Below are 21,267 nucleotides of genomic sequence, written 5' to 3'. Positions count from 1 at the left end.
TCTCTTATCAAAAATACATATTTTATCAAATTGATTTCCCAATTAATCCATTCCTTTCTCAATTGGGGAAAACTGTAAAATAAATTTTTTTCAACTGTCAATAACTGAAAATTGTCAGAGTAAAATTAGAATTTTTTTTTTTCATTTATCTTTATAAATTATATAATAATAATAATAATAATAATGAAGATTATTATTATTATATTATAATATTGTTATATTATTTTTTTATAATAATTATAATTATATTAATTAATTATAATTATATGAATAAAAAAAATAATTATAAAAAATAATATAATTAACTATAGCTTTGATTTTCTAAGAACCTGTTGGACAACTCCTGAAGAGACATATTCGTTAATTTCATCCTTCCCAAACCCAAATTCTGCCAGTATTTCCCTGGAGTTCTCCCCAGGCACTGGATTCACCCCCTCGAAATTTGATTTTCCAGGGGTTCTGGACAACCTTGGAGACGGTTTGGGAACAACAGTTCCATTCTTGGTGACAGCAAAAGAATCCTGGAATTTATTGTGGGGATGTCTTGGGGCTTCCTCCAGGGACAGCACTGGAGTCACGCAGGCGTCGGTCCCGTCGAAGATTCTACTCCACTCCTCCTGGGTCTTCTGCTTGAATATTTCTGACAACTTCGCCTTGCTCTCCTCGAAGTTCGAGAGCTGGGGCACGTCGTCGTCGGTGAGGCCCAGCTTCTCCAGGAATATTGAGTAGAAGTTGGGCTCTAGGGCACCCACTGCCATGAATTTTCCGTCCTGGGTTTCGTATGTGTCGTAGAAGTGAGCACCGGAGTCCAATCTGTTGAAAAATTTATGAAGTTTAATTTAAATAATGGCGTTATCTTTATTTATTCATTTTTTAATGGGAATTTGTTGTTAAAGTTTTGAGGAAATGTGGCGATAATGCAACATTTAACAATATTCATCATTATAATAATTTATGAACCATTGATTAACAATAATTAATCATTAATTATTATTAATTGATATTAATAACAATTATTAATAATAGTAATTATTATTAATTAATAATAATTAATAATAATAGTAATAGTAATAATAATAATAGTATTAATAATAATAGTAATAATAGTAATTATTATTAATTAATAATAATTAATAATAATTAACTATTAAGTTATGAAGCCATTTTCAATCTGAAAACTTGAAAAAAATTCACTATTCATTCATTCATTTTTTCATTTATTCTGCAAAATCTGATGACTTATTTTCTTTTGAAATTCCAATTAAAATATAATATAAATCAAAATCTTTTAAAATTAAACCAATAATTTCCACTCACACATTCTGTCCCCGTGGTCTTCCCCATAGAATACTCTTCTGTGTCCTGAACAGCCAGCTCCCAACGTAGGCAGAGCCCTCCACCATGGAGGCATCGATGACCTGCCCCATCTGGCTCTGAGTTCTCTCATAAAGAGCCATGACGATTCCCAGAGCACAGGTCAGTCCTCCACCGGCAAAATCCGCTGCAAAATTGACGGGAGGTGTTGGCTTCTGATTGGCTCGACCGAAGAGGGACAGGAGTCCTGATAAACCAAGGAAGTTTATGTCGTGGCCTGCCATCCTGGCGTAGGGGCCTTCCTGCCCAAATCCAGTGAGTCTGGCGTAGATCAGCATTTTGTTGGTCTTCATGAGGTCCTCAGGGCCTAGCTTCAATCGTTCCATCACACCTTGAAGTATTTTTATTAAATTGAGGTGTGAATGAGTAAATAAATAAATTTGAAAAAAAACTATCATTATATTTTACTGAAAAGAATTATTATTATTTCAAATAATTGATTTTTCAGTTTTATAATTATTACATATTATTACATATTATTATTATTATTATTATTATTATTACAGGTATATATATATTACTGTATAAAATAAATATTCATTTAATTGAATAAATAAACAAATAAATAAATAAACAATAGAAATCACGAATAAACGAACGCTTGAAAAAATTAAATAGAACAACCATCTAAAAATTATATCAATTTTTTTGTCACAAATTCTACTGAAGATTATGCAATTTTATATCATTTTGTTAAGACACATGGAAAAATTTATTTAAAAAAGTCAACAGATTCTTGTTTTTTATAGAAATTCCTGCGAATAAATTTACCTACTTTGTTTAGTTATTTTCATTTGTTTTTTAGGACTAAACAAATTGAAAGTTCTGGGTCAAGAATTCTTGTAAAATTTCTTAATGAAGGAATTTTCTATTAATTTTTTAAATAATTGATAATTAATTAATGATAATTTTCTCACCCTTTCTGAATGGATCTATTACGACATCACTTTTGTTACTCAGTTTTCTGAATATTTCCGCTCCTTTCGGAGACTTTAAATTCAAGGCAATCGATCTTTTTCCATGCGCCACGTAATCGCGTTGTTTTAACCCTATCTGAGTGAAAATAAATTCATTAAATTAATTCATTGACGACAAATTTCAATTAAAAAAGTAAATTTTCAGGGAAATATATTTCAGAGTAAAATATAATTGATGGAAAAATGAAGTGAGTCGATAAATTCAATCACTAATAACACATTATGATGAATAAATTATGTTTTAAAACAAATAATTATTTTTTGAAATCAATTAAACTAATTTGTTGACAACAAATTAGATTTCAAAAAATAAATTTTCAGGGAAGACTATTTTAAAGTCAAATGTAGCTCATAGGAAAACGAAACGAGTTGTTAAATTCAATTCATTCAATTATCTTTATCTATTTTTAAGTATAAATAATTATTTTGAATGAACACCTTATCCACACGGATGACAGTGGCTCCAAAATCGGCGAGGATCATCCCGCAGAAAGGGCCCGGAGCGAGACCCGCGAGTTCCAGAACGTTAATTTTCCTCAGAGGCATTTCAAATGATTGTGGTCCATAACTCGTTAAATTGTCGATCATCCTCTGGAATTTATGCGATTCCAAAGTTCACGAGATTAATATACACCTCAATGCCGGGTAATTAACGAGGGGAAATCATTCTCCGCAATCTATTAAACCCCTAGAAAGTTGCCTATTGAGTTTCAATTGGAAATTCAATCTAAAAACAGTTTCCGTCACATTTTTATTTATTTATTTATGTCTGGGGAGTAATGGTGTTGCGGATATGTTCACCAGAGTTGCGAAAGTATTTCGGGAGTGTCACTGGGGTTCATTTGAACAGCGAACATTTTTATCCAATGGAATTCTTGCTTGAACAATGACAAGATTTCATTGGTCGCTCGCGCGTTCTACAATGGAAATCGTCCAATTGAACAATTATCATCAATGATTAATTGTTGATACTTGAGATGATCTAATAAATAATAAACGAGTGGAAAATTGCTATTGTATTGCTATATAGTAAAGTTATTTTGAATAATTTAGCAATATGCTAAATAATAATTTTGCAATATTCTAATTTATTAGCAAAAATAACTATACTATAATTTATATATCGAGGAGAAGCAACTTTTCAATTTTTAGAATCCGAAGAATGGAATGGGGAGGTCAAATAAATTGTGAATGTCATCAAGAATTCTTGAATCGCGAACATTTTCATCCAATGGAATTCTTCCTTGAGCAGTGACAAGATTTCATTGGTCGCTCGTGCGTTCTACAAAGGAAATTGTCCAATTGAGCAATTTTCATGATTTATTATAAATTCCAAACACTTGACATGATCCAAAAAATAATAAAAAAATGGAAAGGATTAAGGAATTTTTTTAATTGTTAAAAACCGAAGAGTGGAATTGTGAATTGAAATAAATTGTGAAGGTCATCAAGAATTCTCGAACAGTGAACATTTTTATCCAATGGAATTCTTGCTTGAGTAATAACAAGATTTCATTGGTCGTCCATGCGTTCTACAAAGAGAATTGCCCAATTGAATGATTCTCATAATCAATAGTGAATTCCAAACACTTAAAATCATCCGAAAAATAATGAAAAATAAAACAAATCGAGAACAACGATTTTTTCATTATTACAAACCGAAGAATGGAATTATAAGTTCAAATCAATAATTCATTATCATCAAGAATGAACAATAAAAACTTATCCAATGGAATTCTTAATTATTAAAAACAAATTGCGCAGATAAAATTGCAAATCCCATCTCTGCAGAAAGGAAATTCCCACCAGAAAAAAAAATCAAGAAAACAATTTCTTGAGCCGTGAGCCCAAAAAAGCCCAAAATCAAGAAACCAATCACGAATCATCGCCGAGCGTTCAGTCGCTGGATGCGCACTCCCCCACATTCGGAAGTGACGCCAGCAGTCGCGGTGATGAGAATGACAAGCTCTCGCCGTTGCCGAAACTCTTGGCAACCAGTTTCCCCTCGGTGCTGGCCACTCGGTGTCTCTCACTCCCTTCTCGTTTTTTCTCGCTGTTACTGCGCTCTGAAAACGCCTTGTGGCTGCCTATGGGCCCCCAGAAAAAACGTGACTGCCCGAATCGCCGTTGTAACCGCAAGGAAATCCCGAAAAACTAGTCCTCGTGCAGCTGAGCCAAACGTTTATGCATGCCACTGCATAATCATACCCGTGAATTTCGTGAACAAGTGGAGTTACGATATACGTAATGCAGGTGAAAAAGTGATTCGAGTGTTGCGCGTGGTTTCGGGAATAATTCCTTTTTTTTAACCGTTGGACATCACTCGGTGGAGCACGGGGGGGGGGAGTTGTGCCACTAATTTTGGTGCCGGCACATCAGTTTTGTACGCTAAAACCCGAAGGAGATTCGCATATTGGTTATTGTAAAAATGGCCGCCGAAATGCAAAACAAGAATAGGATGATGGTGTTTAAGAACAAAGGGAAGGATCAAGACGTGAGTTTTCACTTTTGTCACTATTTTTTTTTCTCCCGTGGTTATGGTGGAGTGTCGGGGGCTCGTCGACGTGGGGAGGCGGCCCTCAGGGGGAATCCGTTGCACTGCGGCGTGATTCATCCCTCAGGCATTGCCACATTGCTGAGGGAAAAGGGCTTCGAATGGTGTTGGCCCACCATTTCAAGCTTTTCGGTGGGAAATGCTCGGTCTAATGATTTTTCACGTTGTGCCAGGAGATGAGGAGGCGACGAAACGAAGTGACAGTGGAGCTGCGGAAAAATAAACGAGAGGAGACTCTGCAGAAGAGGAGAAACGTTCCCATTGCTGACTCAACTGGTGAGTGCACTGGGAAATAAATTATTCTTGCCAAATATCCATTTACTTGAGAGAAATATCTTTTCAGTAGGGGAGGTTGGGGTAAAACGGACATTTTTGGTTTTTTTAAAAGGTTAATGAAGGGCTGAAATGCTGATAAAATTTAATAATTTGTTTTTTCAATACAAGGGACAGCTCGATTGGTAAATTTGTTTCTGAGTTATGAATAATTTTAAAAAGTCTAAAGTCCATTATTATTTTTATTTTGCAGATGAGGACGACATCGAGAAGACGCTGTCCAGTATAAATTTGGTGGAACTTGTACAGAAAGCTGCGGGGAGCGATCCGGTAGAACAATTGCAGGCGGTTCAGTCGGCTCGAAAGTTACTGTCGTCTGACAAAAATCCACCCATTGATCCACTCATTGAGAGCGGAATTTTACCAATTTTAGTACGCTGTCTCGAACAGCATGACAAGTACGTAAAACTGTGCAAGTCGATTTAGCCCTGGCTGGAGTCTTCGAGGAATATCTCGGAATCAGAGGGAGATACCGAAATTTTTGTGATCACCTTTTTTGTAGCTCGCAATTCGCTCTACAAAAAAGCTCATGAGAAAAATTTGGCTATCTGCCTTAGATTCCGAGATATTTATTGAAAAGTAATCGGATTAATTTAAGGAGCCAAGTATTTTGGCTCTTTCGTTTGCACCCTTTTGACCCTAAGTCTCCTGACATTTTCCAATGATTTTATGATTCAAACTTTGCAGGTCTGAAATATAATGTCGATATTGAACCGTTTTTTGTAATATTTTTACAGAACTTGACTCATTATTTCGAACATCAAAAGAGTATTTTTCTCATTTTGATGAATTTACGAGATCATTAACATCAAGAAAAGCATGAATTATTGGCTTAATACTGTCTCCACTTCCAAAACCGAAAGAACCAAATGAATTGCTGATTTTACTTACAGCCCCTCGTTGCAATTCGAGGCAGCATGGGCATTGACAAACATCGCCAGTGGCACATCAGCTCAAACTCAGGCTGTAGTGGGAGCTGGTGCTGTACCACTCTTCCTACAACTGTTGATGTCGAGCCAACAAAATGTATGCGAACAGGCCGTATGGGCTTTAGGTACGTATCTCCCAAATTCTTCATTCATTAATTTAAATCACTAAATAAATGATAAAATTTCAGAAATGTCTATTTTACCAATTTCCATAATTTCTATCTATTTCATTTTTCACTAATTATTCATAATAATAAATGAAAATATTGATATTAATATTATTCATCAATATAAATAGTAATATAACAATGAATATTTCGTTATTTATTTATATTTAGTTATTTTCTTTATTCTTTGCTTCAACTACTGTTTTTTAATTTGTCACCCAAACACTAAAGACTTCAATGAACGAATTTACGTGCTAACGTGAACTCCTCCACCCTCACCCCCAAATAATCCCCACTCTCACTCCCCAGGGAATATCATTGGTGACGGACCAGCGCCCAGGGACTACGTAATCAACCTAGGAGTGGTTCAACCCCTGTTACAATTCATAAAACCCGACATACCAATAACATTTCTGCGAAACGTAACGTGGGTAATAGTGAATCTGTGTAGAAACAAAGATCCCCCGCCACCAGTCCAAACGATAAAGGAAATTCTCCCAGCCCTGAACATACTGATTCACCACTCCGATGTCAACATTCTGGTCGACACAGTCTGGGCGCTGAGTTACTTGACAGACAGTGGAAACGAGCAGATACAGATGGTGATAGACAGTGGTGTTGTGCCCCGTCTCATTCCCCTCCTCTCCCACAAGGAAGTTAAACTGCAGACAGCAGCTTTAAGAGCAGTTGGAAATATAGTCACTGGCACCGACGAACAAACCCAGACTGTCCTCAACTGCGGTGCCCTCTCACACTTCCAGAATCTTCTCACCCACACCAAGGACAAAATATGCAAAGAGGCCGTGTGGTTCTTGTCAAACATAACAGCCGGCAATCAGGCGCAAGTTGGTGCTGTCATCGAGGCCGGCCTCCTTCCCCTGATAATCCGTAATCTCTCAAAATCTGATTTTCAAACTCAGAAAGAGGCCGCCTGGGCAATCAGCAACTTCACGATAAGTGGCAATAGGGATCAGGTGGCACGACTGGTGCACGAGGGAGTTATCGAGCCATTCTGCGATCTTCTGTCATGCAAGGACACACAAGTTATTCAAGTTGTGCTTGATGGCATTCACAATATGCTCAAACATGCTGGTCCAGAGGTAGAACAACTCGCCAATATGATCGAAGAGTGCAGTGGCTTGGATAAAATTGAACAATTACAGACACATGAGAATGTAGAGATATATAAATTAGCTTATGATATTATTGAGCAATACTTCTCAGAGGAGGTAAATACAGTTTTATTCCATTTATTTTTCTTTTAAAAATCTCACTGATAAAATATTTTGAGTACTTTGGTCAAGTACTTTAGTAATTTTGTCAAAGTACTCTTGTACTTGAGCCGAAGTACTTTAGATAAAGTATCAAAGTACTTTAGATAAAGTACAAAAGTACTTTAGATAAAGTAACAAATCACTTTAGCCAAAGTAACAAAGTACTTTGGTACTTTGACTAAAGTACTTTGGTACTTTATTCAAGTAGGCCTATTACCTCATATTAATTTGTTCCTACTGAATTTTTTAAATAAACAATTGATTTTTTTAATTTACAGACCGATGACACAAATCTTGCACCTCAGGTAACTGATGTGACATTTGAATTTGATCCAACAACAACAATTCCAAGCGAGGGCTTCAAATTCTGAGATTGTCTCACATCTGTAATTGTGACGTCATTAACTCAACATGAGTACGGAGACACATTGCTTTACTTTATCTTCTATTACGATACGATCACACTGCTCCGATGATAATTAACGAGGCGCTGTTCAATACTATATTTTTATTTCATTTTTTTCCTTTCCTTCCTTCAATATGGATAATGAAACTTTGCGCCTGTGGTCCATTAATTTGAACCAAGAGTCTAGTTCCTGGTGCGTATACTCTTTTTTCCCGCGGGAGGAATAAACAACAGTGATGATTATTATTTGCGATGATGAGTTCGGTAGGTGGGGCGTAATGTCGAATATTAATTATCGAATTGTTCCTTTATTTTATTTCAATTTTTTTTCTGCATTCGATTTGAGGATTTTTAGTGAAATTATGCGCTGAAATTGATTGGATGTCACTCGTATTTTCCAATGGCCGGGGCTTTTTTGTCTGGAGTCTTGGTTCAATTATCATAATTTTGGGGGAAAAGAGATGACTAAAACGAGGTGAATAACCACCACTCGTGTATATTTTAGGCATGTTAAATTTATAGTTACTATTGATTATCAGAATCAATTGGAATCCACTACTCCTTCATCGGTAGGTTTAAATATAACGGACGTTCTGTACGGAGCAGCAACAATAAAACTGTAGCATAAACACATTCATCTCATTTATAATTTTTTTTTTTAAGATTTTAAATGTCAAGCATCACTCATGTTGACAGGTAGCAACAATCCTGAATTCCCCGAAGTTATCTACAGCTATGAATAAATTTACAGGAAAATGAACAGTTGTGGTGGTTATTTTTTATTGTTTTTACAATTACTTCAGTTGATGGGTTGGGATTATTTGTTGTCGGGGACTTCGAATTCTATCGTTGGGGCGTCGAACTGGTGGAGGGACTCGTCCCATTGCACATCGGGGAGCGGCGCTTTTCCGGGGATGTACGTGGGGAAAGGTGGGGCTCTCTCGGTTTCCCTTATCTTCCTGTGGTTCAGGATACTGTCGTAGATCTGGAGGAGACTGTTTGTCTCTCCGGGGAGGGCCTGGCCCAGCACCCAGAGGACGTTGTGCTTGTAGTCTACTCGGAGAATCTGGAGAGGGAGACGATTATCACAAAATAATTTTGTTTCATCATTAGATCAATGATATTATGAGAAACTGAACTTTAGAATAAGTGAAGTTTACTTATCTTCATTGAAATTTGAGAAATTATAAAATAATTGATAATTTAAATATTGAATTATTGAGTAAATAATTCTTAATTTCATAATTTCGATAATTGACTCCATTTTCTTCTGAAATCAATTATTGATTGGTAGAATTACTCGGAATTTTAATCATTAATTGATGATTAATAATTAAACAAATAGTGAGTATTATTAATAGTTGAAATATTTGAAATTGTGGATTATGGCAATGTCTGAATTTTTAACAACAATTTTTTAAATGAGGCATTTGCTTTCTGAGAAATCAGTTAATTCCTAGATTATTCAATTTAATTGCAAGAAAATGAAATATGCAACTTAGAAAACTTTGGATTTTACCTTGATTCCTACGAATTTTCTGTATCGATTTCCCATATGTCCAGGGAGTTTAGTTCCAGGCATGATTCTAGACTTATTACCACCAGAACCGATATTTCCAGGTCTTCTGTGGGTCTTCGTGACTCCATGGGTTGCTGGCATACCCTTGAAGCCCCAGCGTTTCATCACCCCCTGGAAACCCCTGTCCATTCTGCGAAAAATAATAAATGCAATGACAATTATTAATAATCGATTAATTAAATAATTGTAAAAAATATTTAATTGTCAAATCGAAACACAATCGTCTTAAAATGATAAATTTCTCATTAAATTTTTATCTTCTTTTATAGAAAATAATTTCCTAGCAAATTCACTGAATTTTCAATTTTCCTCAGATTACACTCATGTAACATTTCAGTAAAAATAATAAATGCAATAACAATTATTAATAATCATGGAATTAAATAATTGAAGTAAATCTTTGGTTGTCAAGTCGAAACAAAATCGTTTTAAAATCATGAGTTTCTCATTAAATTTTCTGGCAAATTTACTAAATTTTTCAGTTTTCCTCAGATTTAATTACTGCAACATTCCATCCAAAAAATGCAATAACAATTATTAATAATCAATTAATTAAATCACTGAATAGAATATTTAATGATCAAATCGACAGAAAATCGTCTTAAAACCAAGACTTTCCCATTAACTTTTTCTTTTCTATTATAAAAAATAATTTCATTTCAAGCTGCGAAATTTGTCAGTAAATATCCTAGCAAATTCACTAAATTTACAATTTTCCTGAGATTGCACTCACGTACAATTCAGCCAAAAAAATTCAAAAACAATTATTAATAAAAAATGAATTGAATAATTAAAAAAAATATTGAACTGTCAAATCTTGACAAAATCACGTGCAGCCCAAGAACTAATTACGTTTTAGCCCTGATGTCGACAAAATCCCCAGCTCTGTAATGCGAAGCCATGAGAGGAGTTCCCGGCTGCAACGCAGCATTTGGTGTCACCATGAAGCGACAGAGGAGTCTCTTAGGCATGACTCCAGCCTCGGTGAAGAGTCCGCAGTACTGTTTGGTGAATTTTTGGGGATCAACACTGTCGGCTCCAACGAGAAGACACCCCTGCTTTCTCTTGGGGAGGACAGGGCGTCTGGAGGGCTGGATCATCGGTGTCCAGTCCTCAGGGGGAATATACTTAATCACGTGGTTGTCGCAGACGTGGAGCAGAGTCGTCAGGACCTTTTTGCCGTTCTTCAGCCACATGGGGTAGATGCCGATTTTCCTGGCAATCACCCCTGTGCGACGGGACTCTGGAGTCCACTCTGCTGTCGGCTCGATGGGGGGCACCTTCAGGGGGGAGTAAGAGCCACTCTGGGGGTCTGGGGTGCCATACTTGGATTCTATCACTTCCTGGACGAAGGCTGCATTCTCCTTTGTTATGTCGTCCTTGTTCAGCTGTGAAGTACAATTAATTTCGAGTTTTTTGCTTCAATGAGATTGAGATGAATATAAATTGTCATTCATTGGATTCTTCGTCATGTCAAAATTATTTCATTTATTATTAATAGAGAGTTTGTTTAGATCGTGAAAATAACAGTTTATAATGAGAAAATTATTTATTGCCTGCGAACATGTGAAGAAAAATACGAATAAAACTAAATTTTAATAGACAATTTTATTGGATTTCTATTGAACTTTCTATTGGTTTTTCGCCAAATCTTCTCTGGAGATATTTTCTATAGATTGTCTGCGGCTCAAATTTTCCCAGTTTTCTTCATTCTATTTTTCTCTTCTTTCCATCAAGAAAATTTAGAAAGTTTGAGTCAAAGCCATTTTGTAAGAAATATCAATCATTTCCTGGATGAATGCTGTATTTTCTTTCGCTAGGTTTTAATTGTGTGAGATTAAGATCAAAATTATTTCATGTATTATTAATAGAGTTTAGTTAAATAATCAAAACAGGAGTTTGTAATGAAGAAAACGTCAATTTTGTGTGAAAAAATATGAATTTCATGTGAATAAAAACACAAAAGGGGAATTTTTCGCCAATTTTTTTTACTATTTATTACTAACCGCACGATCCTGCTGCAAAAACCACAGGGGATGGCGTTTTTTAGGGGGTGGATTTAGCCTTTTTCTTCCCCTGTTGGGCACTACCACCACTTCAAGTCTGCAATAAACATGTTAATTGATGAAATAAAGAAAACAATGGTTGAAGGGGCTGCAGGGACTGGGCATTACCTGGGTTTTAGGAAATTGGTGAAGACGTTGAAGCCAGAGCAAGCTCTGAATAACTTTGCCATGATATTCACTCGGAGAATATGAGCTCGGAGACACTCTCAATGCTTCACTATCATTTGTTATTCCATTTAGAAGATTAATTATTGGGATAACCACAATTGTTGGGCACCTCTCATGTGGTTTCACACGAAAAAAAAAAAATCAGCAGTGGAAGGGGGGGTAGAGCGCCATCTGTGGAGGTGATAATTATCGGGAGATGAAAATTTAATTGTTTTTTTTCTTGCTCTTAATGTTTAATATTGAATAATTTAAAAAAAGTACAGTATAAAAAGTAAAAGGAAAAAACATCGAAAAAATATTTTGAAAAAGAGAATTTTTTGTTGAGATAAAATTTATTCTGTTGAAAAAATTGAAAAAAAAATTATAACAATGTTATAAAATTATTAAAATGTTATAGATAAGGTTGAAAATATAATGGCATTAAAAATGAGATTATTGTATTGTAAAAATAATTTTTTCTCGTCGAAATACTCATGTTTTTCTTTATTTAAAAATGAACAAAAAATTGCGGACAAGATTTCCTTTAAAAAATGATTGCATCGAAAGTAAGATTATGGGTCTTCGAAGAAGACTATTTTTCATTTTGAGATAATTCCGTTTTTCGTTTATGAGGGGGGGTTGCGCCCCCTCATCAGGGGGCTTTGCCCCCCCTGGTCTCCTAAAGGAGCAGACGACTGAACAAATTAATCCCAATGCCTTAAATGCTTATACATAAAGTTAATTCTGGTAAGAATGAGACTATTATATTTTACAAATAATTTTTTAAAATTGAGATAGTTGCGTTTTTCTTTGATTAAAAATTAACAAAATATTGCAGACAAAAGTTTCTTGAAAAAAAGTAATTGAATTGAAAGTAAGATTATGGAGTTTTTTTAAATAACGATTTTTCATTTTGAAATGACTCGGTTTTTCGCCTGTAGAGGGGGGGGGCTGTGCCCCCTTACTAGGGGGCTGCGCCCCCTCACTAAGGGGCTCTGAAGAAGCGGAAAAGGACTGAACAATAAAATTAATCCTCAATACATTTCTTCCAAACATCACTTCATTTTATTAGAATAACAACAAAATAAAATTTTCCGCCATTATAACCGACTCTTCCCTCCAAATTTCCGCCAGGAATATAATCCATCGGCTGGAATAGTTCTTCTGCTGCCCCCCTCACTCACCTGTCGAACGAAAATAGAAAACAGTTTGAATCGAAATGAACAGAGGAGAAAAAACCCGAATACTCACCCGATCGGTAATTTTTTGAAAAGTCGAAGAGGAATTTCCAGGAAGCGATGGATTATTCCCATGATCAGAGCAATCATCAGAAACGCTATTTGCAGGCGATTCATTCTTGAAATGAATAAATACTTCACTCGAAGTAATTCGGAGATTCAAATCGTCCCGTCGCGTGCTCTTCCGAGAGACTTATCCTTCGATGTTACAGAACATCGGCTTTTTCAAGGGGAAATTCGTCGAGCCAAGAATATTTATGAGCGATGGGAACAGTAATAAAGTTTATGGATGAAGTACTTGACAGCGCTTGTAAATTATGGGGATGATAGTGGTTGATCGGCTCCCGCTATCACTCGATGAACGTCAAATAAATAAATAAAATGTGAATATTTATGATTTCATTGGGTTTCTATCGAATTTCCTGAGTTTTCGGCCAATTCTATTGAGAAATTCCGTGTTTTTTTGTTCTATAAAAAATAGTCTATTAAAAAAATTAATAGAATCGGATTTTTCTGTGCAAATTATTCTATTAAGATATTTTCTACAGAAATTCCTCGGCTCAAATTTTACAATTTTTTTTGTTTATTTTTTTAAATAAAAAAGAGAGGAAAAATAAAGCAGAAAAATAGGAAAATCCATGTCCAGGCGTTGGATGCCATTAATTTTTTTATAGAATTGGCTGAGAGCTAGTCGAAAGTCGCGGTAAAATAATTCAATTTAGCTCTTTGCAGAGTTTTCCTGGAATATCTCGAAATCTAAGGGAGATAGCGAAATTTTCGTAATGACATTTTTTGTAGCTCTCACTTCGCTCTGCAGAAAAGGTTCCAACAAAAATTTTGCTATCCGGCTTGGATTCCGAGATATTTATTAAAAACTGACTAATAGTGAAAATCGACTTGAATGCGTCAACATGTTTATCGTTTTCGCCTACGATATCCACTAGAACGGGGAAAAATCATTTCCTGGCTGAGGTTTTATCCTCAATCGATGACTCCAGATGCGTCAATTATTCCTACAATCAACAAGATATGTATTACAAACCGGTGAGATCTATTCACCGGAGTGATTTACATTCTCAATGCGCAAGCGCGACATTATACGCGCAGTATAATTATTAAATCCTTGATCGCAAGCAGATCAATTGTGTAAGACGTGAGGAGCAGAGATAAAACCCCGCTAAATCCAAAAAATTTCACTATTTCCAAAAACCCGAAGATCACCGTTGAGTCCTCATGAAAATGGAGGGAATGGATTTACTCTTTCTTCTGCTCATTTCAATCTGCAGTTTGAATTTTTTGCACGTGGGCGGTAGCACTCACACACCCTGCGTCAACAATGCCAGTGGTGGAAAAAATAAAGTTAAAAGGGTAACAGCAAAAATCTATAAAATAGTGATAATATTATCAATAATAATAATGAAATTGTCGTATTATATATGTAATGTCCAATTTATAAAGAATATATAAAAATATATATAAACCATATATTTAATATTTTCTATATAAATTGCGCCATTTAGCATATTTTTTTATCTATTTTTCAAAATATAAATTTTTTCGCGTGGGAAGTCATTTTATGAGATTTGGTCGGCGGATGGGGTAACCTATTGGCCAATAATTTTACATTATTGTCATGATGGGCCTCAAAGAAGCCCAAGGTTTAGTGATGACTCTCGCCACATAATTTTTATTGATGATGATTTTATATTTAATTTCACATTTTATCTATGCCGTAAGTGACTGGATACTTCTTTTTAATAAAAGAAAGTTGATATTCTTTTACTGTGTAACGGTCAAAGTGAACACAAGTCTGAATACAATTGGTCGGCGGCTTTGAAATCAGTATGCAAAAATTTTCGAGTTTGAATTTTGCAGGCCTGTTATCATTGCAGGATCCGCACGGTGGTAATTACGTGATGGACTGCGCCAGCTTCACCACAACATACGAATCCTTCCTCCCACTAGTTGACAGGGCCTACTGGATAAAAGCGAGCAAGGACGAGGGCTTCCAAGAGAGAATCTCCCTCTCAATGTACCGTTACTACATGGTTCAGCACTTGTACGCCCGCCTAGCGCAAATTCGTGTCGCTAAGGGTCTGGGCGATCAAGAGGAGCAGCGATTCGCGAAACACGTGTACGGAGTCGCGTCCTGCGTTCCCTACAGCATTTTCATTTTCTTGTATAACCTGGGGGATCTGCAGATTACGCCGCGATCGGGGGACCGACAGTTTTTCGAGTACTCGGTGATCGTTTGGCCGAACGATGAGGGTCACTTCGGCCGGGTGGACGGCTCGACCCACTGGAAGTACATGTCCATGCCGGCTCCGGCCGTCATGGCTCAGGCGATTCAGCAAGATCTGTTGTACACTACCAACACAACGGGGAATCCCCTTTGGGACTTGCCGGAGGAGCTTGCGCCGCTCACGACGCAGGCCCACCCAGGATTGCCAACCGCCAATCTTCTCGGCTGGATGCCGGCCACTCCGCTGACGCACGCGCAACGACATATCCTTCACTCGTCCGGCATAACGCAGAACAACTTCGATGTCATCTACCCGCGATTCATGTTCAACGCGAAACTCTTGGAGATTCTTCACGCGTATTTCAAGGCCTCTTCCCAGATCACGATGAACATCAAGTCGTTTTACGAAGATAAACTGCAGCATTTCGGCGGGCCGGAGCAGCTCGGGTGGCTGGAGCGGGAGGTGGCGGATCGGGCGCCATTCAGCAGATCTATTTCTTATGTCGAGAGGAATGTCGTGGGGAAGCTGCATCCGCTGCAGACCAAGGTCGCGGATAATGTCGAGTTCTCTCTCATTCTCGGGCTCAGGGTCAAGAAACATTCCGCGGCGGTTAATGATTGGGCGGTTTATGACTGGCAGGATTATGAACGCGTGCCGGAAAGCTGGATCAAGACGAGAAATTCGGTTTTTGAATTCGGAGATCTTCGTGATGTCAATGGAACGACCATCGCGGTTTCCCAGGAGAGGGATGGGATCAGGATGAGATTCGTGGATAAGAGCTTTAATCATCTTAATTATCCCGGTGGGGAGTGATGGTGTAATTTAAGCCTTCGTTTCTCGCGGGAAACTTTCCGACGCGGTTACTCGCATCGCGGTGCCGCACCGCGCTGTAAATCTGAGCGCGCTGTTGTCACAATTCATTCGGAGAGTGGACTCGCTGATCTCCCGGCAGCAACAAGTGCGGCAACGCCGTGTAAAATATTTCCATGACGCGATCAGCCGCGTCGCGATACGGCGCCGTATTTTTTATTTCCAGTTAGCATAGGAGGAAATTTTCTAAAAATAAATGGCAGAATATGCTTTTAGATAAAATGAGCGAGGCATACTATTTTTTTCATATTTTTTAATGAGTTCTTTTTGAAGTTATACTAAAAAATAGAATTTCACCGGCGCGGGGCCGAGGACGCGGGTAACGGAGGGATAATCAAATGTAATCAAAGCGGAATTGGAGAATAATCTTTAATGGATTTTTATTTTTATAAAGGTGTACAAATACTCTGCGATTAGACAGATTGTTGCGATTGTTGTGCTCTACGTAACAATATCATTAGTTTGAGGGAATAACGGAACGTTTTAGGACTAATTTTTATTTCATCATTTTTCTGTTTTATAAATTTTTAATAGACTATTATATAATTTATAATTTTAATAGACTATTAAATTTATAATAAACTGTTTTATAATTTTTTATATTGTTTTTATTATGAGTGAAGACCCTCGGACCTCAGGGGACGATAAAACGCACTCTGTCAATCTACTTCAAATTTATTGCTGCAATTTTGACTTCATCACTTGATGAAAAAGATTATTCCCAGGGACGTTTAATCTTGCATATTCGGGCAGTTCATCTTCACAGGTTTTCAGCCAACGGGCGACATTGGCGTACGGCGCAACGGGTACGAACGCCTGTAAAATTGCTCCGTAAATCAAATGTTGAAGTATTCAAACATTTCGAGTGTTCTTGGAAAGTAGAAAAAATGAAAAAAATAATTCAAGAAGTCAATATCAATCACGATCTCAAGGGGCAAAAGTCAAAGTAAAAGTCATCAGAATCTTTTCCGATTTTCAGACTTTGCCATTTTTTTACTTCATTGTTTAAAAGAGAGTTATGGAATGATTGAGGGGATTCGCTTGAAAATAAAATGATTTACTTCCATGCTGCTGACTGAAGAAACACAACTGATGTCCGCGAGGGTGTAGGAATCCCCGGCGAGCCATTTCTTTCCGCTCAAAAATTTGTTCATGAAGTGGTAGCCGTCCTTCACCAGTTGTATTTTATCCTCGGGAACTGTCGTTACGCCGTGCTTGAATATGGGAAACTGGAAAAAAATAATGCCTTGTAGTCGTGCAATCGCCGTGCAACGAGAGGGAGTCATTAATTACGGCTATTCCGCGCAGGAGAGCGAACAGAATTCCGCTATCGAAGTGCAAGCGCTGGTTGATGAGGGCCCTCTTCTTCAGATCCTTCGGGTACAGAGAGTCGTCCTTTCCGTATTTGTCGGACAAGTAACAGATGATAGCATGACTGCAATTTCAGATTGATTGACTGATTGATTGATTGAGATTTATTAACTGCACATTATGTTGTACAAAGTAATCATGACATAAGTCACAAAGCGGAAAACAGAAACCCAAAAAATACGTCAGTAGCGAAGCGGTAAACAGGCTGAAGTCGATTTAGAAAATACAAAATTACAGAAAGAAAAAGAATTGACATTGAACTTCGAAAAAATTTCGATAATTAATCGTCGAAATTCACCTGTCCCAAATGATGTCGCCGTTGTCGTCCAAAGTGGGGACAGTATGCTGAGGATTCATCTGTTTCCGTGAAATTAAATAATGAATGATTATGTAATCTCATTGATAAATAGATCAATTGATTCACCTCTTGGAAGTTTTCTTTCAGAGTGTCTGCCGTAAATAAATTCGTTTCGCGTTTTTCCAACTTCAAGCCGATAGCTTCAGCCGTGAGAAGGACTGCACGACAGGGCGGACTGATGTCCGTCGTGTACAATATCGGAGAGGGCATGTTTAAGTTTAAGTTGTCAAGAAAATCTGAAAATATAATTAAAAACGAGATGAAGACGTCGAGATCCCTGAGTCAATTTCCCTTCTTTATTTTATTTTTTTCTCTCTCTTCTGTACCTCATTTACGACGAATACGCGATGTCCAGAGATATATTGTCGTACTGACACGCGTTAGAGAATGTCTCTCAATCATTGTCAACGGAGTTTCGTGCGCAGGCGCAGTAGATCTCCGCCAGCGCCCATTTGCGATCTACTTATCATAGCGGCTAAGAAAAAATGGTCTTGGATCTGAGTGGTGGGGGGCGTCGAGTCGGAGCTAAATTCGAGAGAGTGGGGGTATTCTTCAGTATCGGGGACTGTAGATCCTTGATATCTAATTAATAAACTCTTTGCTCAAATTTTCCTGCGAAGAATATATGAATAGTTTTAACGATTGAGGTTTAGATTTCCGTTCTCCAGATTATGCGAGATAAATTTATAAATTAACAAATTATGCGGAGGACTCTCACCTTTGTGCAGGATAATTTATCTCAAGGAAGGAAAAATAAACTTGACCTTGAACTTATTCATAAACAGAGATATTGGGATTTTGAGTCGATGAGAAACGTTCCAGCAGAATTCGAACATCGAAAGTCCGAAATCTGGGGAAAGATTGGATAAATCACCTCTGCGCAAAGTACAGCAGCATAATGTGCGCAGATGTCGAGTTTTCCCAATCTACATTCATTATCATTGAATAATAACCTTGGGGTGTTTCAGTATTCATTTATTCCTCGCTGTGAAAACTGTTACATAATAAGTTTTCCGGGAGCGACAACTTTTTGCTGACGGAGTTGATTTGATTGCATAAACATATTGAAATCTTCATTAGTCATGATAAATGAAAGAAATAGCCAGACCCTGATGGATCACTCGATAGGGGTTCGAGTCGAGTTGTTTGCGCTGTCGACAATTGATCGATTTTAATTGATTGCAAGTCGATCACGGTTCGATTGATGGACCATAGATCGACTAGCAATCGATCAAGATCGATCAATCAATCACGGTTCGATTGATCGCCGATAGATCGACTAGCAAACGATCAAGATCGATCAATCAATCACGCTTCGATTGATCGACCATAGATCGACTAGCAATTGACCATCGATCGATTAACCCTATCCTAGTGATCAATCAACGATCGACCAGCTATCGATCGATTGAACAAGTCGAACTCCTATTGAGCCACTATCGATCAGCCATCGATCGATCGATCAGGGGACCCTTCGAGGCGATTTCTATTTAGGTGATCGTAAGTGCCCTTGGATCTTCTCGCGGAACAGCTTATTCCCAGGGGCTCCGAGTCTCGCGTACCCTTGAATCTCATCCTCGCAAGTTTTTACCCAACGCACGATGTTGGGGTAGACATCGATCGGCACCAAAGCCTGTAGAATGCATTCATATCCGTCAATATTAAAACTATCGATGATGCGAGAAATAAGAGAAATGGAGAAAAATAGTGACAGAAAAATTTTAATTAAAAAAATTATGTTATTAAAATTATTTACATTCAAACTAGTCAGTGTAGTGACACAACTGATGTCGGCCAGAGTATAGGAATCCCCCGCAAGCCATTTTTTTCCCTCCAAAAATTTACTCAAGAAGTCGTAGCCCTCCTTCACCAGTTTTATTTTTTCTTCCGGTACTATCTTCACATTATCGTAGAATATTGGGTACTGAAAGAATAATTTTAGTGGCAATGATTGAAGTAATTGTAATGGGTGCTGAGGGATTTTTAGTTACGGATATTTGCCGCAGAAGGGAGAAGAGGATTCCGCTGTCGAAGTGCAAGCGCTGATCCACAAGCGCCCGCTTTTTCAAGTCTTTCGGGTAGAGAGAGTCATTTTGTCCGTATTTCTCGACCAGATAGCACATGATTGCATGACTGTAATTTAAAGATTCATTGGAATAAAATTTAATAGAAAAACCTAGTGAATTCGTTAGAAAATTAGATTGGATTTCTATTGACCTTTCTATAATTTTTTAGAATTCAATTTTTTAAAATCTAACTTATTGTCTTCAGATATTTTTTATTGAATTTCCTCGGCTCAAATTTTCTATTTTTTTTCTTCTCATCAAGAAAATCAAGCAAAAAACTTTGAATTGAAATTCAATTCAATTCATGAAATTGAAATTTGATTCAAATTCAATTAAAAATATCTCAATAAAATAAGTTATTTAGAAAAATGGAATTAATCTTTCTCATTTTCTATTTTTTGTTTGAACTTTCTCAGCGTCGAAGCATGATTCGAACAATAGTTCGACAAGAATTAAAATTCCGCATTAATTGCCTCGATCAAATTCAAAGTTTGCCGAATTCACCTGTCCCAAATGATGTCGCCGTTGTCATCCAGAGTCGGCACGGTATGTTGAGGATTTATCTGCCCGTGAAATTGAAAAACGTTAAATGTGAAATGCATCCATGCCGACTATTCACGAATACTAGATAAGATTTTACTTTTTGATAGCTTTCCTTGAGCTGATCTTCCCCTACCAAACTGATCTCGCGAACTTCCAGCTCCAGTCCAATAGATTCCGCGGTGAGGAGTACAGCTCGGCAGGGCTGGCTGACAATCGTCGAGTACAAAATCGGACGCGGCATCTTGTTGAAAATATTTCACACAAATGAGAGCACAATTATCCGTGCGCCGAGTTTCCGATCGCGAATAATCTTTCAAGGACCGAAAAAAAAAATTTTCTATCTGGGAAAAAAATTCAAGGTGATCGGCACCGCGAATGCGCAGGCGCGCTTTGAAAATAATATTACTGTCTTTCCAATCGACATCGTCATTATCAATATCATTGTAACAATGCACACGTCATTGAACTCGTAATTCCGGGGACTGTCCGAATTATATCTTAAAGAGAAATAAATTAGCGAATGATTTGAGTGCAGTGAATGTTAATGTAGATGATATTCAAAAAATTTACTCGGAAAATAATATTAAAGCTATCAAATATAAAGATGAATTCTTGATGATAAATAATGTCATGTTGTAACAACATAAAAAAAAAATTGATTGTCTTGATAGATGGAAAAATTGGAAGTTCCTTCGGACACATCCACTGATTAAAAATCGACTTTAACATTCAGTAGCAAAGTGGTAAAACTGTTCAAGTTACCCATCTCCCC

The 21,267-nt window shown here is 37.2% G+C and overlaps 5 protein-coding genes and 1 long non-coding RNA gene across 6 annotated transcripts; 2 read left to right on the top strand and 4 right to left on the bottom strand.

The window, feature by feature from the left end:
• Nucleotides 1–266: 266 nt before the first annotated feature.
• Nucleotides 267–3,177, bottom strand: LOC107038873 (alpha-methylacyl-CoA racemase). Its single transcript, XM_015258184.1, has 4 exons — nucleotides 2,790–3,177; nucleotides 2,292–2,427; nucleotides 1,318–1,705; nucleotides 267–813 (listed from the first exon to the last, which is right to left on the bottom strand). Exons 1-4 carry the CDS (start codon nucleotides 2,937–2,939, stop codon nucleotides 306–308), a joined length of 1,182 nt encoding a protein of 393 aa, XP_015113670.1. The 5' UTR covers nucleotides 2,940–3,177; the 3' UTR covers nucleotides 267–305.
• A 1,157-nt stretch (nucleotides 3,178–4,334) lies between these two features.
• Nucleotides 4,335–8,774, top strand: LOC107039027 (importin subunit alpha-4). Its single transcript, XM_015258456.1, has 6 exons — nucleotides 4,335–4,845; nucleotides 5,079–5,181; nucleotides 5,432–5,636; nucleotides 6,132–6,292; nucleotides 6,644–7,563; nucleotides 7,887–8,774. The coding sequence occupies exons 1-6, from the start codon at nucleotides 4,780–4,782 to the stop codon at nucleotides 7,977–7,979; spliced, it is 1,548 nt and encodes a 515-aa protein (XP_015113942.1). The 5' UTR covers nucleotides 4,335–4,779; the 3' UTR covers nucleotides 7,980–8,774.
• LOC107039028 (39S ribosomal protein L3, mitochondrial) lies at nucleotides 7,743–11,961 on the bottom strand. Its single transcript, XM_015258457.2, has 5 exons — nucleotides 11,768–11,961; nucleotides 11,600–11,696; nucleotides 10,446–10,981; nucleotides 9,534–9,723; nucleotides 7,743–9,080 (listed from the first exon to the last, which is right to left on the bottom strand). The coding sequence occupies exons 1-5, from the start codon at nucleotides 11,827–11,829 to the stop codon at nucleotides 8,832–8,834; spliced, it is 1,134 nt and encodes a 377-aa protein (XP_015113943.1). The 5' UTR covers nucleotides 11,830–11,961; the 3' UTR covers nucleotides 7,743–8,831.
• Nucleotides 11,962–12,848: 887 nt separating this feature from the next.
• LOC107038881 lies at nucleotides 12,849–13,282 on the bottom strand. The gene is made up of 2 exons (XR_001460922.1): nucleotides 13,058–13,282; nucleotides 12,849–12,990 (listed from the first exon to the last, which is right to left on the bottom strand). It is a non-coding gene; the product is annotated as an uncharacterized LOC107038881 (long non-coding RNA).
• Nucleotides 13,283–14,171: 889 nt separating this feature from the next.
• On the top strand, nucleotides 14,172–16,711 carry LOC107038971. The gene is made up of 2 exons (XM_015258369.2): nucleotides 14,172–14,412; nucleotides 14,937–16,711. The coding sequence occupies exons 1-2, from the start codon at nucleotides 14,278–14,280 to the stop codon at nucleotides 16,098–16,100; spliced, it is 1,299 nt and encodes a 432-aa protein (XP_015113855.1). The 5' UTR covers nucleotides 14,172–14,277; the 3' UTR covers nucleotides 16,101–16,711.
• On the bottom strand, nucleotides 16,513–20,819 carry LOC107038840. The gene is made up of 10 exons (XM_029126163.1): nucleotides 20,593–20,819; nucleotides 20,457–20,515; nucleotides 19,878–20,019; nucleotides 19,643–19,810; nucleotides 19,393–19,519; nucleotides 17,953–18,122; nucleotides 17,827–17,885; nucleotides 17,451–17,592; nucleotides 17,219–17,386; nucleotides 16,513–16,973 (listed from the first exon to the last, which is right to left on the bottom strand). The coding sequence occupies exons 1-10, from the start codon at nucleotides 20,734–20,736 to the stop codon at nucleotides 16,833–16,835; spliced, it is 1,320 nt and encodes a 439-aa protein (XP_028981996.1). The 5' UTR covers nucleotides 20,737–20,819; the 3' UTR covers nucleotides 16,513–16,832.
• Nucleotides 20,820–21,267: the final 448 nt, after the last annotated feature.

Source organism: Diachasma alloeum, unplaced genomic scaffold, assembly GCF_001412515.2.
Source record: "Diachasma alloeum isolate Michigan unplaced genomic scaffold, Dall2.0 Dall_scaffold_00289, whole genome shotgun sequence".
NCBI lineage: Eukaryota > Metazoa > Arthropoda > Insecta > Hymenoptera > Braconidae > Diachasma > Diachasma alloeum.
The sequence above is the reverse complement of the archived record's forward strand: the minus strand, read 5'-3'. Positions and strand labels throughout refer to the sequence as shown.